This window comes from Thunnus thynnus, chromosome 2 (genome assembly GCF_963924715.1).
Source record: "Thunnus thynnus chromosome 2, fThuThy2.1, whole genome shotgun sequence".
Classification (NCBI taxonomy): Eukaryota; Metazoa; Chordata; class Actinopteri; order Scombriformes; family Scombridae; genus Thunnus; species Thunnus thynnus.
The window spans coordinates 33,690,734-33,704,646 of NC_089518.1; the positions used below are offsets into that span (position 1 = coordinate 33,690,734).

The 13,913-nt window shown below is 38.8% G+C and overlaps 1 protein-coding gene across 2 annotated transcripts in view; it reads left to right on the forward strand.

Moving 5' to 3' along the window:
- The window catches only part of dapk1 (death-associated protein kinase 1), a 79,502-nt gene that overhangs the window by 53,653 nt on the left and 11,936 nt on the right, over nt 1-13,913 (forward strand). For both annotated transcript variants that reach the window (XM_067571512.1, XM_067571520.1), the window contains exons 14-19: nt 1,055-1,153; nt 2,796-2,894; nt 2,995-3,192; nt 4,126-4,323; nt 6,200-6,298; nt 11,855-11,932. In XM_067571512.1, coding sequence (XP_067427613.1) covers nt 1,055-1,153; nt 2,796-2,894; nt 2,995-3,192; nt 4,126-4,323; nt 6,200-6,298; nt 11,855-11,932 — 771 coding nt within the window. The remainder of the gene's footprint in view (nt 1-1,054; nt 1,154-2,795; nt 2,895-2,994; nt 3,193-4,125; nt 4,324-6,199; nt 6,299-11,854; nt 11,933-13,913) is intronic.

Consider the following 13,913-nt stretch of genomic DNA (forward strand, 5'->3'; position numbering starts at 1 on the left):
ATGTGACAATGTCGTTTGGATTATGACTGGGGCTATCTATACTATAAATAAATGTACCCATGAACTCATTGCACTCGGTGTACTTTGTGCTGTACTGCATAAAGTGCTTGCAGGGAATAACTGCACTGATAAGTTTTAAATAAGTTTTTTTAGATAAATATTTTATTAATCTGAGCATGCAAGAAGAGTTTTGAAATCTGTAAGCTACAAACTTTTTTGCAAAATAAATAAGAAACATTTCCAGAACCTATATTTATGGTGACAGATTAATATCAGCGGCACATCAGCGGTCATATTTTTAAAAAATTCTCTAGTCCAAATTCATGATTTTGAGATTCTAAAATAACAAAATGAGTCTTTGAAGCTGTTTTGAACACATTGGAAGTTTAATCTAATGTAATGAATTGAAGGGAACATGAGCACTTTTTAAAAGCATTTCTCTGTTTATGTTAAGTTTCATAAGCTCCCCTCATTGCATAGCTGGAATCAACCTTGAAGTTGCAGTTGACTTTTATGTTTTATGTAAGAATTTACAAATTATTGACCCACATCACAAAGTGGGGCTTCTGCTGAGATGAGCCAGCCTTTCTGACTAACTGAGATGCTGCAGATCAAAATACAGTTACAGACTTTCTACTAAAATGCACCACGTCATTGCTTTGTCTAGAAGAAGCTTGACTCACCAGTCTTTCATTGTTTGGTATAAATCATCACTGTGTAGTCAGAATAACAAAAAGATTGAGTTATGTGCAAATTACTGACACTGTGTCACTACATCTCTAGCAGGTTCAGTTTTAAATACCTTTAGGGGACGTTCAGCATAAACAACATGCAAGTTAGTCAGTGCAGCTGCTTGTTAACTACAGTTAAACTGTAATCGCAGGATGCTAGCACATCCTTGGAATATTCCCAAGGTCTTTGGCAGTAGCGTGCTGTGCAGTATTTTAGAAGATGTGTTCATATGATTTGACAGCAGATACAATTCTAGAAAGCTTGATTATATAGTAAAGGTCAGGGATAAATCCTGGAATATTCTTTTCTCTGGAACCTTCAGAGTGGAGCCAACGCTATCTACTACGCAGCGAGACATGGCCATGTGGAGACCCTGAAATTCCTCCATGAAAAGAAATGTACTCTGGATGTCCAAGATAAGGTGAATCAAGTGCCTCTTTTTCCTCTCTTTGCCTCTTTCACACTCACACACACACACACACACACACACTTACTACTACTCACCACACTTAGTTATCTATCAGCAATTACTCATCCACTCCTACTCATCAAATCCCTCGAGAAGCATTACTTTGATTTTCCAAAATGCAAAACGCTCAGAAACACACACACACACACACACACACACACACAGATTCACACATTCACACTCACCGCAGTACGCACCTGGGGAGAAAACCAGTTACTCTGGCATTTTATCAGCTTATTTGCTGTTGCTATAGAAACAGGTCTTGCTGAGAAAGATGGGGCATATGTGTATGTGTGTGTGTGTGTGTGTGTGTGTGCGCTCGCATGCTTTTGATGCTAGTAAAGCCTCGATCACTGTGTGCTTTGGCAGACAAAATCCCAAAAGCATTTTCCAATCTCTTCAATCATTTTACCTGCTAGTGGTGTCCTCTTCCTCCTCCTCTCCATCAGACCAGAGCTAATCTGCACTCCAGGCACTTTTCTGATCATTATCTAGTTCCTCTGCAAGGATCATTACAGTCGTGAGAATTTTAGTTTAAAACATTCAAAAATGAACTACTAAACTAAATTATCAATAGATTTTTGACGTTGTGTTGCAGAGATATCTAATGAAGTTAGCATGCTAATCAGCTAGCCCCGACAGTGAGTCACTTTAGTGTCCAGTCTGTCCTCAGTCTAACTAATTGACTGCATAAAAGATGGACGTCATGACAGCTCCCTAAAAGTGAAGCCAAAACGTCTCTATTGTCTCCTGATGGCTGGCTGCAGTACAGGTCGTAAATCCCGCCCCCTCAGTTGTCAGCAGACGGGACATCAGCCAAACTATAAAATCAAAGATGTCTCTGTCATTTTAGGTTATTCTTATCACGCTGATGTTTGTCCAACCACTCATTTTTCTGATAACCAAAGACCTGTGGGAGAGACTGTGCATTTTCTTGTTTCATAAGATAGGGGTGGACACCCCAACCTTCTGGTGATATGCTGCCCCCCAATTTGATTGGAGTATGGAGTATGAATTCAACAGGTGGTCAATTCTTACATATAGCATCTTTAAAGTTACTTTATTACACTATAAACCTGAATAACAAGCTGAGGTGTCTGCGTGTAACCAAGTAATTGACTTATGACAAGGGGAAAGTCATAAAACCTGTCAACAGCTTTTAACAAGGAGGCTCTTTCCTGTGTGCTGTATTTTTATATAATTGCCCTAATTAAATAGATCTGTAAAGCGTTTTTTTTCTCCAACATAAATCCATTAGATGTTATTTTAAGTGGTTCACTTTCCTACCTACAAGCGAACACGGCGTCTTGGGTGTCGTTTCAGATAAGCAGCTTCTCTGCTAATGAGCTGCTCCCTCTGACTGGCAGCCGTAATGTTAGAGTTTATGGATCGATTTCCAATAAATCTGATGTCTGAGTACACAGGACAGTAAAATGTGACTGTTTTCTTTAAGTGGAAGTTTTGTAAAGTTGCTGACTGGGGAAAGGGCATGACTAACAGGAAGAGGTGTCTTACTGGACATACCTCAAAGCACGTACAGTAACGTACATCTTGACTTGTTGACATTGTGTTAATTCTCCGTTGTCCCCCGCAGTCTGGGGAGACTGCTCTTCACGTGGCGGCTCGCTACGGCAACGTGGATGTGGTGAGCTACCTCTGCAGCATCCAGGCTAACCCGGATCTCCCCGACAGGGTAAGTATATGCACACATAACAACATTGTTGTTATTAGAGAAACCTGCCTCGGTCCAAGAGACTTGAAAGGTTTTTATCTCTTTACATTTCTGTCTCCAGGAGCAGGAGACTCCACTCCACTGTGCTGCCTGGCACGGATACTCTACAGTAGCCCGAGCGCTCTGCCAGGCCGGCTGCCATGCGGACGCGAAGAACCGCGAGGGGGAGAGTCCACTGCTTACTGCGTCTGCTCGGGGCTTCGTGGACATCGTGGAGTGCCTGGTGGAGCACGGGGCCAATCTGGAAGCTACTGACAAGGTGAACACCTCTGAAGTCTTCAGCACAGAAGATTTATTTTGGCTCAGCATACAATTGTGTAACTTTTCAGTACAACATGTATTTTGTTTTGGGGTTTTTTACAACCAATTGTTTACCAGGTACAAAGTTTTCACATTACATTCCAGATATTGCATACATTTTCCTCAAGCATATGCAGTGGGGACCCTCATTCTTTTTACCCTCTGTCTCCTCCATCTTCAACTTACTGCACTGACATACTGCACTCATTCATCATGTCTTTTTTCAGTCTGTCTGCATTACACAACATCCATCCCGTTCAACATGCAGTGTTTTAAGAACCATACATGTTTTATTGTTGATGTTGTTGACAGAATGATGAGTTGATCAAACACACATTCAAAAGTCCATCGAACGTTTTTGGATCAGGAGTCCTTACTGTATTCCTGCTGGTTTTTCCAGATCTTCGTGGGGTATCCTCAGGTACCTCAGAGTCTGCCTCAATGTCTCCTCTCATTTGATTATTTCCAATGCACCTCTAAGATAGAGAAATAGATTAATACCTTAATTAATCCCCACAGGGTAAACTAGTTTTGTCACTAGTTCACTACAACACTAAAACACATCCTAACACACATTCCAAAAGGACACTGTGACCTCAATCTTATCCAAAAGCTAAAAGACAAAATTGATCTTGTCTGATAAAAGCCCGGTCACCAGTGATGCAGCTAAAATAGGACCAATAAAAAAAGACAATAGATATGAAACAAAACCTGAGGGCATCATTCACCTACAAGGGTCACAGTCTGAGAACATACCTGCAATTCAGCAGCCTCTGCACTCAGCGAACTTAAACACAAATCTAATAAAAAGCTATGATATTCTATTAAGTGAGACAGATGATTTATATTTTGCTCTGTGTGTGTGTGTGTTTGTGTGTGTGTGTGTGTCCAGGACGGCCACACAGCCCTCCACCTGGCCGTACGGAGGTGTCAGGTCGAAGTGGTCCGCTGCCTTCTGAGACACCACTGCCACCTGGACCAGCAGGATCGCCATGGCAACACGCCGCTGCACATCGCCTGTAAGGACGGCAACCTGCCCGTCGTCATGGCGATCTGCAGCGCTAAAGCCAGCCTCGACCTCCCCAACAAGGTGAGCACAACCACCTCAACACCACACCCATTCTGCCGTTTTAGCATAACAGCAGCAATACGGCTTCCAAATACTGTCGGCTGTATCGGATCATCACAGGTCAGATCAAACAAGTTACACAACGTTGGGAGGAACTGGACTGGTCTGCACAGAGCCGTGACCTCAACCTCGTCCAACATCTTTGGCATGAGTTTGAATACAAACTGCGAGCCAGGCCTAACATCACCTAACATCAGAGGCCAACATCAATAATGCTCTCGAACTTAATCCCTGCAGCCAGGTTCCAAACCCTGGTGGAAAGCCTGAAACCAGAAGAGTGGCGGCTGTTATAGCAGCAGATTAAATTGTGCTTTGGGAGATGTTCAACAATCCCATATGGGCGTAAAGTTTTTTGTGTCCACATAGTTGTGAAGCGTAGCTGTTCCAGGCCTAATCACAGGCCAAACAGGGATAAATAAACATAGAAAGCAAACATATTATAGGGATTAAAGGGATTTCTGTAAGTGTAAATACATGCAGCTTGAGGGTTTTTGCAGTGCGATCCAGTCTAATCTATACCGGGCTCCAAGGCATTCAGCATATTGTTTCTAAAAATGTTTAATGTAGGTCTAACTGTTGTAGTTGTGAAATTCAGAACTCTAGTCCTTTAAGGGAACGCTCCTATATCTGGTTTATATTTGACTGAAGATCCCATCTTGCTTTGCCTCTCTGCCAGGCACGACTTCCCACACATGTTTCTGCCTTTGGTGATTTCACATTCTATTTCAACACCATCCATTTTAATGTATTCTGAGATGGGATTGCTCTTCTCAGACACTGGTGGCCCTCTCAGCTAGTTCGCATACAGAAACATTTTTTTCCCAGTGTAGTCGAGGATGTGATGTGCATCAGGAGCAGACAGCGCTGCCCATGATGTTTTGATTTATTCATTATTTTCAGTTAGTGCTTTTTTTTTTTTTTTAATATACATATATAGCTGATTGAAAAGAGCATATTGAACATTGCTGACTGTGTCTGGAGACTGTCAGCTGTAGACACTGTGGAGAAAGATAAGAGGAATGGGATTGAAAATGTCTCCTACTCTGTTTACAGCAGAATTGAAAAGGATGAATTCTTCCTTTTTTCCTCGAGTTGAGGCAGTCGGGAGTTGATTGAAATGCTGCTTTCAGATTATTTTGTGTTGGGTATTGGTATTTTTTAAAGGCTTTTCTTTTATCTTGTGGCAGAGAAAACTTTTTATTATGTTTCAGTATATTTAAGCACAAGTAGAAGAGAAATATACTTGTAACAGGGGTGTCCTAGTGTGCTGGCTTTACTGCATGATGTGGTGAAAATAGTGATGTCAACGACACAAACCATTTTTATTACCATCATTACTGCAACACAGCACAACAGTGCTGCTTTAATTACCTGTTTGATTTTGCTTAACTCCTTACGACTGGTCATGGCCATGCTAACATTAGCCTCGTATTCGCTTCGGCTAATGAAGTCCGTCCCTTATCTTTTACATTGAAATCACTTTAATAATGGATCTCTTTGCAGCTAGTATGGAAAGAAGAGCAATTACACCAACCAAGAACTCTTTCAGTGTACATATAATCATGTCAGTATTTTAATGAGAACCAACCCTTTTAGGTAGATGAGACATCCCTGTCCCCAGCCATGTCCTCCAGATCTTCCTGGTTGATCCATATCCATTTTCCACTTGATAAAAAACTTAGTTTTTTATATGATGGGCTTCAGACCAAAAACATTTAAATTGAAGTTGAAAATTGAGTTCAAGATTCACTATGTCAAATGCTTTGTAGATGTTTTTATCACATTTGACTGAAGAAAAACTCATATTTTTCATATCATATTTTCTCTCTTTATCCAGTATGGCAGGACTCCCCTCCACCTGGCGGCTAACAACGGCAGTCTTGAGGTCGTCCGACATCTCTGCCTGGCTGGAGCCAACATTGACGCTGTCACCAACGTAAGTCACCACACAGCATTCTTCTTTTCATTGTTTCCCTTCAAATTACATAACATTGTAATTGTGACAGCAAGAATACTCTCTTTTCAGTGTGATTTTGTTTTCACAGCTCTTGAATAAAGTCTGGTTAAGTCTTGACATTTTGATTAATTATACTGTTTAAACTGGTTTATATATGAACAGTGCCGCTCTCCCGTAGAGCTGAATGTGTTAGCAAGTAGAAAGCATTTTGCACCATGACAGATTGCACAGTATGTATGTTCTGATGGATGTCGCCCATACAATAACATACACGACATACTATAGCTCATATACAGCAGTATACAAAGTGAAAACATGTTTGTCTCTATTTGTCCAAATAATGTCTTATTTGTATGGCGAGTTGTTCATTTTCTGCTTGAGCCGCAGCCTGCAGAGCGAGTCGTTATTCATTTCTTAAACCCATACTTAAGAAAAGTAGAAGCGCTGATGGCAGCTTTCTCACTCAAACTGGATTTAACCTGCCGAAATTCATTATAAGCACTGCCTTCCTGATACCAAGCTGCACTGCCTTTTTTTTTACAATCCCCCCGCTTTGACGGTTTAAAGCTTAAAAATTCTAATCTGTTTCCTCCTTTTTTATTATCGAAATTGATTTAACCTTTTGAACCTAGATACTCGCCTTAAATTATTTCCCTTTAAGTAGCTTCAAATTTTTAGCAAAACATCTTTTCCCCTCAGGGTCCAACATTGTCCCATTTACACTCTATTGGCTGGTTTTAACACTTCTTCATATACTGGCTTAAATATCCAAACCTAATGTGTCAGTTTTGATGACTTCACTGCTACATTGAATAGAAGGTTGTTGATGCATGTTTGTTTGGAATTCAGCCTGTCATGTGGTATCTTTGGAAAGTTTGGGATCTCCGCTAGAAATTCAAATAAACTTTTCTGAGTTTCTCAACAACAGCTGAGATGTAGCAGCTGAAACGACACACCATTCAAGCAGGAGGGTAGAAGATGTTTGTACAACAGTCAGGGCTTTCACCTGGATTTACAGATTTATGGGAATAATAAGACTGTAGTAGTAAAATTCTGACAGTAAATGTAAAATACTACAATACAAAATCTAAATGTTTAAGTAGAAATTAAGTACACATAAGATAAATATTAAGAAAAGGGTGAGAAAGACCATTTTTACAGAGCATTGCATGCTTACAAAAGGAATACTGTATCCCAAGATAGTGTGCTCAGGTCATATTTTTAAAATAATTGTACTTTATTTTCCAAGTCCATAATTCCCTTGTTATTTTCTGTGAAATTCCTCAAAAAAAATGTAATTTGGTAATAATTATAGTTTAAGTTGAGTTTATAAGCACTTGTTGATTTTCCTTGAAAGAACAGCTCCATTTAAATCCAAGTAAATATTCATACATTACTATTTTTGAAACTGTATTAGTTAAATATGTTGAATTGTATATTGCCTGTAAAACATTTTTACATTTTTCCATGTTTAGTTCACCTGTAGTGCACTGACTAAGACTCAGTTTACACTCGTAATACATTTGAATTTATTAATCAGAAGTGAACCAACTGAACACTGACTGTTTTCCATATATTTAGTAGTTAATTCCAGGAAACTTCCAAGAAAATGGATAAGAAATAATTAGGAAATTATGGATCTGTAAAATAAAGCATTACCAAAATTACTCTTAGTTTGATTTCAGGACAGAAATATTAAGAACATATGTTTTAAATTCTCTATATCCACTCTACTCATCGTTGTGTGTATGTATGTCTGTGTTTCAGTGAATTTTAAATTCACTGAAAGTTTAACGCACAGAAACTAAATTTCCTATTGATTTTTATTGCGTGCTCACAATAAAAACAAAACTTTCAGGTCCACATGATCTGTTTTCATTAAGGAAGTAGTAAATGTCAGTCATGAGAAACAGTTAAATAACTGTGCAGAGAAAAATTTCAGAAGACCAAAAAGAAACTTACATCTCATGATTTCACTGAGTTTTTTCTGCTGAGCCTGAACGGCAGGTAAGGTGGTGAGGGCCCGGACAGCCGCAGGCTAAGTGCTTTTATCAAACCATTCAGGAACTGATGTATCTGTGTCTCATCCCTGGTGAGCAAAGGATCAAATAGAGAGCAGGCTCAGAGTCAGAGACCAGATTTAGTCATTTTATCTGGATGTGAGTGTGTTTGACCTCAGAGATGGAGGAGTTCATGTCCAATGATTTTTAGAAGGTGTACACAAAACTGTTTTTTATGCTCTCACCCTGCAGCAAAAGAGAAGTTAAACATGTTCAAAACCGCAGCTCTGTCAGCTGATAATTCTTCAGGCGTTTCTTCATTTTGCACTCAAAGAAGATGGTCAAATTAAAACACACAGATCATGATTTGTTTGTTATCTGTTATGTTTGAACTCAGGCCCATCCTGACACCTGCAATCCTAACTGACTCCTAATGGTTCAGAAGGTTTGAAACAAGCTATTTCATACAACGTGTGGTCTGACCCAACTAAGGCCGCAAAATACCTGCCATCATAGCCTCCTCTTTGTAGTCTCGACATAATACATCATACAAATGGGGGATAACGGTGCACACCTTCGTACTGACTCTCCTCAAAGGCACTGATGGTGTTGCCGTCGATTGTATTGTACACTTGAAAAGTGACAGAAGTAGGCGTGTGAAGGATGGAGAAAAAAAGAGAGATTGAAAGAGAAGTTTTACTCCCCGTCTTTCATACTTCATTCAGAAATTCATGACTTAAGACAACCAAATTTTGATGGTATGTGTAAGTTTAAATAGATATGTATAACCTGACATCATCTGCAAAACAGTAAATACGTTATAACTCAGTCCGGGTCTAAAATTTTAAACTTTTACCCATCTGCAACTGACATTCATCTAAATTGTGGTGCTGTCATTGTTTCTAGGTTGATTGCTTTGTAACTTTATATGTTTGATTATGGTCAGGGCATTTTTTTACATCTGGTGAGTAAATATGTATTTCATCTGCTTTAATCACATACTAGAAGGCATGCAAGTAACCATAAAAAATGAAACCATTTTTTAAGAGGCTCCACTGCCACATGTCCCACGCTGAGGTTTCTCTTTCTCTCTCTGCATTATCTAGCTGTTAATATTGTATGACAGCTGATGTGCTATGCATGTTTAATCTAGAAAGCACACATTGACATGTATAATTCATTACCCAGTAGCCTGCGGTCAGTGGCTTGTTGTGGAGCAGCTGAGGGAGGATGAACTCTGGGCTCCACACATTAGTGAATTTCTATGATTTGCTCTCATTTCAGTTTCATCAGATAGTGAAAGAATACATTTGTGGCTCAGTACGAGGTATTCACAGCATAGTGAGTTTGAATTTAATACACAGCCTCTGTTGTGCAGTATGTCGTTTCTTATGTTTCCTCTGTTGCTCTGCCCTGTAGACCATGAACTAGAGCACAAGTCCACTGGCTAATCTTAAATACAGTGTTTGAATTTTGAGCTTTAATCTATGCTAGTTATGTTAATGGCTTTAGCAGATATCTTATCTAAAAAACTGATATTGTAGATCTAATATTCATTTCCAGGTTTGTGGCAAACATAACAGCAGCCATTCACATCATCCGTCGGTTGCCAAGAAGCAGTAGTAATAATCGTGACACCCTGCCATCTGTAAGAGCGGAGGCCCGTGAACTCGCTCACATATTTAATCACATTAAGTGGTCAATCTTTGGTTCAAGCTGCACTTCATTTGCATTCACATTTTTGACATTTAGCTGATCAGAACAATTTAAAGGTCAGGATTTTGGTGCTCTTATAATATTATGTGAGCTTGTAGGAAAGGAATATTGGAGCTAACAAGAGACCTAATTAAAATTAAAAATAATTAAAAAATAATTATTCTTCAGTGACCAGGATTTGTTCAGAGCAAACCAACTTGGAACATCCTCCCCTGTAGGAAGCACTCTGTGCATGTTTCAGGCTGTCGAGGCTTTTTTCTCCCTGCGGAGCGGCAGCCAGTGCCGGACAGTGACAGATGGCTGAGTTAGTGAAAGAAACATGAAACTTGTCGGGACTGTAGTGTTTCTGTGTCAGTGTGTTGAGGGGGGGGGGGGGGACGGAGAGAGTGACAAATCAGGGTTGTTATATAGACAGATGAAGGGAAAGAATGAGGGTGCACATAATGTAAGTTTGTGTGCTGTGAGAGTTCAGAGCTTAAATGTGTAATAACAGTGCATCAGAAATAGAGGTCGCTTCAGTAATTATACAAGTAAAGCCTCACTGAGACTGATATCAGTATTTGAGATAAAACAAATATATTATCTGATGTCCTTTTTTATGTATAAACACATAACAAACATTTTGGATAAATTAAATATGGCATGTACGAGCTGGACTGAGCAAACTTCAGCTGTAAACAACAACACAAATACAAAAAAATATGTCAAATTGAGCTCAAATATGTATAAATGCAGCTTATAAAACTTCAAAAGCATAATAAATACACTGAAATACTCAATTATAATAAACATTAAATTAAGTAGTGTATTATGAATATTAAATTAATTTCTAAATTACCTCAAACGTATCTTTGCCATTTCTGTGCTGCAATATCTTGTTACTTATATCAATATTGGTATTTCATCATACTGTATATTTGTGATAAGATCAAATCTGTTAATAATACTGTTAATAAGTTCTGGAGTATTGGAAAGTACTAACCTAGGGGCAATTTTGTGGCAGAGGAACTAAATTTAAACTGGTTTCTCCTGTTGAAATGCAAATAAGGTTCCTCAGTTCCTGAGATAGTTCCTGAGATAGTTCCTGGGCCCCTGGAGAAGTTCCTGCAGTGGAAAATAGCTTCTAGTCCTTGGGTTTCACTAGTAAGCTAATGAAAAGAAGCCTGAACTCTTTCTCTTTTACACAGAATGTCACATCTTATTATTCTACATCTGCTTGAAAGGTTTGGTCTCTTGATTATATCATGTGGTTCCCAGTTTGTTCAGATGGTTTACTGGTTTTGTTTCTGTTGGTTCATGATTGAAGGTTGGGTAAAAAAAAAAAAATGACACCCAGTACAAACACAGCTCGCTGCTAGAACCTTAACATTGTCAGAACTGTGTTTGAAAACATCTTTGATTTTAATTATGTGTAAACTTCGCATGTCGTCTCTTGATAAATGAATTCATGATCAGTGTTGATTCTTGATGTAGCAGCGTGTATCTCCTGGCATTAACACTGAGTGAATGTCTGAAACGATGGTCTGCATGACAGGTTTACTGTCTTATTATGTACTTTGTTCACAAAACCAGAGATGTGAGTCTGATAGGAGGAGCAACTGGATCAGTGCTACCTGTTTCCATCTGTTCTGGAGTGGCAGAATAAAAAACGATGAGATGTTTGGCTTCCCTAAATGAAATGTCAACAAAATGTGTATCCGAAACACCGGAGTGCATTTAAACAGCCAAAGGAAATGTAAGGGATTTTGTGTTTGCTCAAGATTTCTCATGCATATATTTATAACTCTCTTTCTCTCTCTTCTTCTTCTCTTTCTCTCAGGATGGAAAGACAGCAGAGGATCTGGCTTCTACTGATCAACATGAACATATAGTTGCGTTGTTGGGCAAACTTAAAAAGGTAAAATAGCCGCACATGCACACCTTATCATATGAATAAATGAAATTCATTACTTAGATTTCTAATTGAAACAACATATATTTTACAATTTAAATGGAATGAAGAGAACAGAAAACACTAACTCTGATGCAAAACCAGATTTCACAAACACTCATCACACTTTTCTATTTCAGTGCAGAGGTGTTGAGAGATGCGTTTCCAACGGTTATGTGTTAGATTTTAGCATCCTGCCAATTTTAGACTTTGTTGCAGCACGTAACTCCACACATACAGGTAGAATAGATTGTAATACAGTGTCGTACAATACCGTATGAACATTTGAAGCTCTTTTATCTAACTGGTTTTTATCAATAAGCAGATAATAATAATCTGTATTTCAGTTTTGAGCCAGTAATTCAGTAACACAGCTCATAGTTTATAGAACATTGCTCTGTTGCTGCCACTTTTATGCTGAGCAACTTGCATTATATTGAATGAACTATCTGGGTGTCAGCGTCTTCAGCACTTCAACACGACATAATACAGTCATCAAAGCTGAAATTCTACATTTACAGGACATCCTGTTAAGTTCTTTCCTACACTGTTTCCTCCAGAGATATATGAGATGTTCAGTCCAGTGTTCCCAATCTGAATCCAGTCACATCCACCAGAAACACACAGACACTTATTACCTAAAGCTAAATGTTAGCGACTTCTCTCCTGATCTATTTTTTCAGAAAACCTGCTGAGAATCAGTGCAGAGCGTGAAAACATGAAAGCAGCAACTGTGAAAACAGTCATCCTCCGCATATGTCGGGCTAATTTAAGACACTTTAGCACATCGATGTCAGTTTTAGAGGCAAGACTTACCTCCCAAGAAGAAGAAAAAAAAAGTCCTGTTCTCTGAAAATGTGGAAGTTCAACATAATTAATTTCGAAACAAGAAGTTGTATTCTGCTTAGATGTGAATCACACTTATTGCAATTAGAAACTTTATTTATTAAATGAGTTAGCATAACCCAGGTGGGAGTACGGAGCGCTTTTTACAACCTACACAACTGCTCGCGGTATCTGAGGCCACTTCTGATGTATGAATCATCTAAGTGTCTTACATGTTAACACGCTTTTATCTGTTGAATTGGCAGAATTACATCAGGGTATAGAGGAGGCAGCCGTCTTATGAAACGGCTTTCATTGTTTATATGCCTGAGTGTGCAGAGAAACTTTGTTTATTTTGATTAGCTCAATGTGTGGAATATAAGATAGTATAAAGATGATTGACTCTAAAGCTGAGAATAGTTTGAATAAACAAATACATAATGAAAACGTTCAAGTGGGTATGATTTACACATAGCATACAGTGTGTTTGAGACTGGGTTTTTCCAGTCTAGTATCTCATCTTGTGAATCCATTTGAATGTTATTCCCTTTCTGTGTGGACTTGTTTTTATTTTTAGGGGTAAAGTTAGTTCAGGTGCTTAAGCGTGACACTGTCAGACGTAGTGGTTTAATTATTAAGTTTGACCAGCTACGTTCTCTGCTACAAAGCAAACAAACACTTCAACCGCTCAACATGTGAGTCGCTTGTCTTGTTGTAGTATGATTACAACAACACATATGTAGCATGATTTTACATTAATGACTTCAACTATTTCGGTATCAAACTTTTAACAAAATGATTGTTTTTTTGGCGTTTTTGCCTCTGTTGTATAGATATTTTTGTGGGTGGGGGCATTTTATGCCTTTATTATAAGGACAGTGGAGAGATGACAGGAATTGAACCGTAGATGTTGTGGTTATATGGCATGTGTCTTAACCAGTAGGCTACCGGGGTGCACCAACAAAATTGCATTTTAATCATCTTCAACGTCAAATAGTTTCAGTCTGAACTGTGAAGATACTGAATTAAAATACTCAACTCTAAGTGGAGTTGTGTGTCTGCTGGGGCCCACTATGGCTCCTTAAAGACGAGATCCTCAACTCACTGAATGGTATTTCATGCA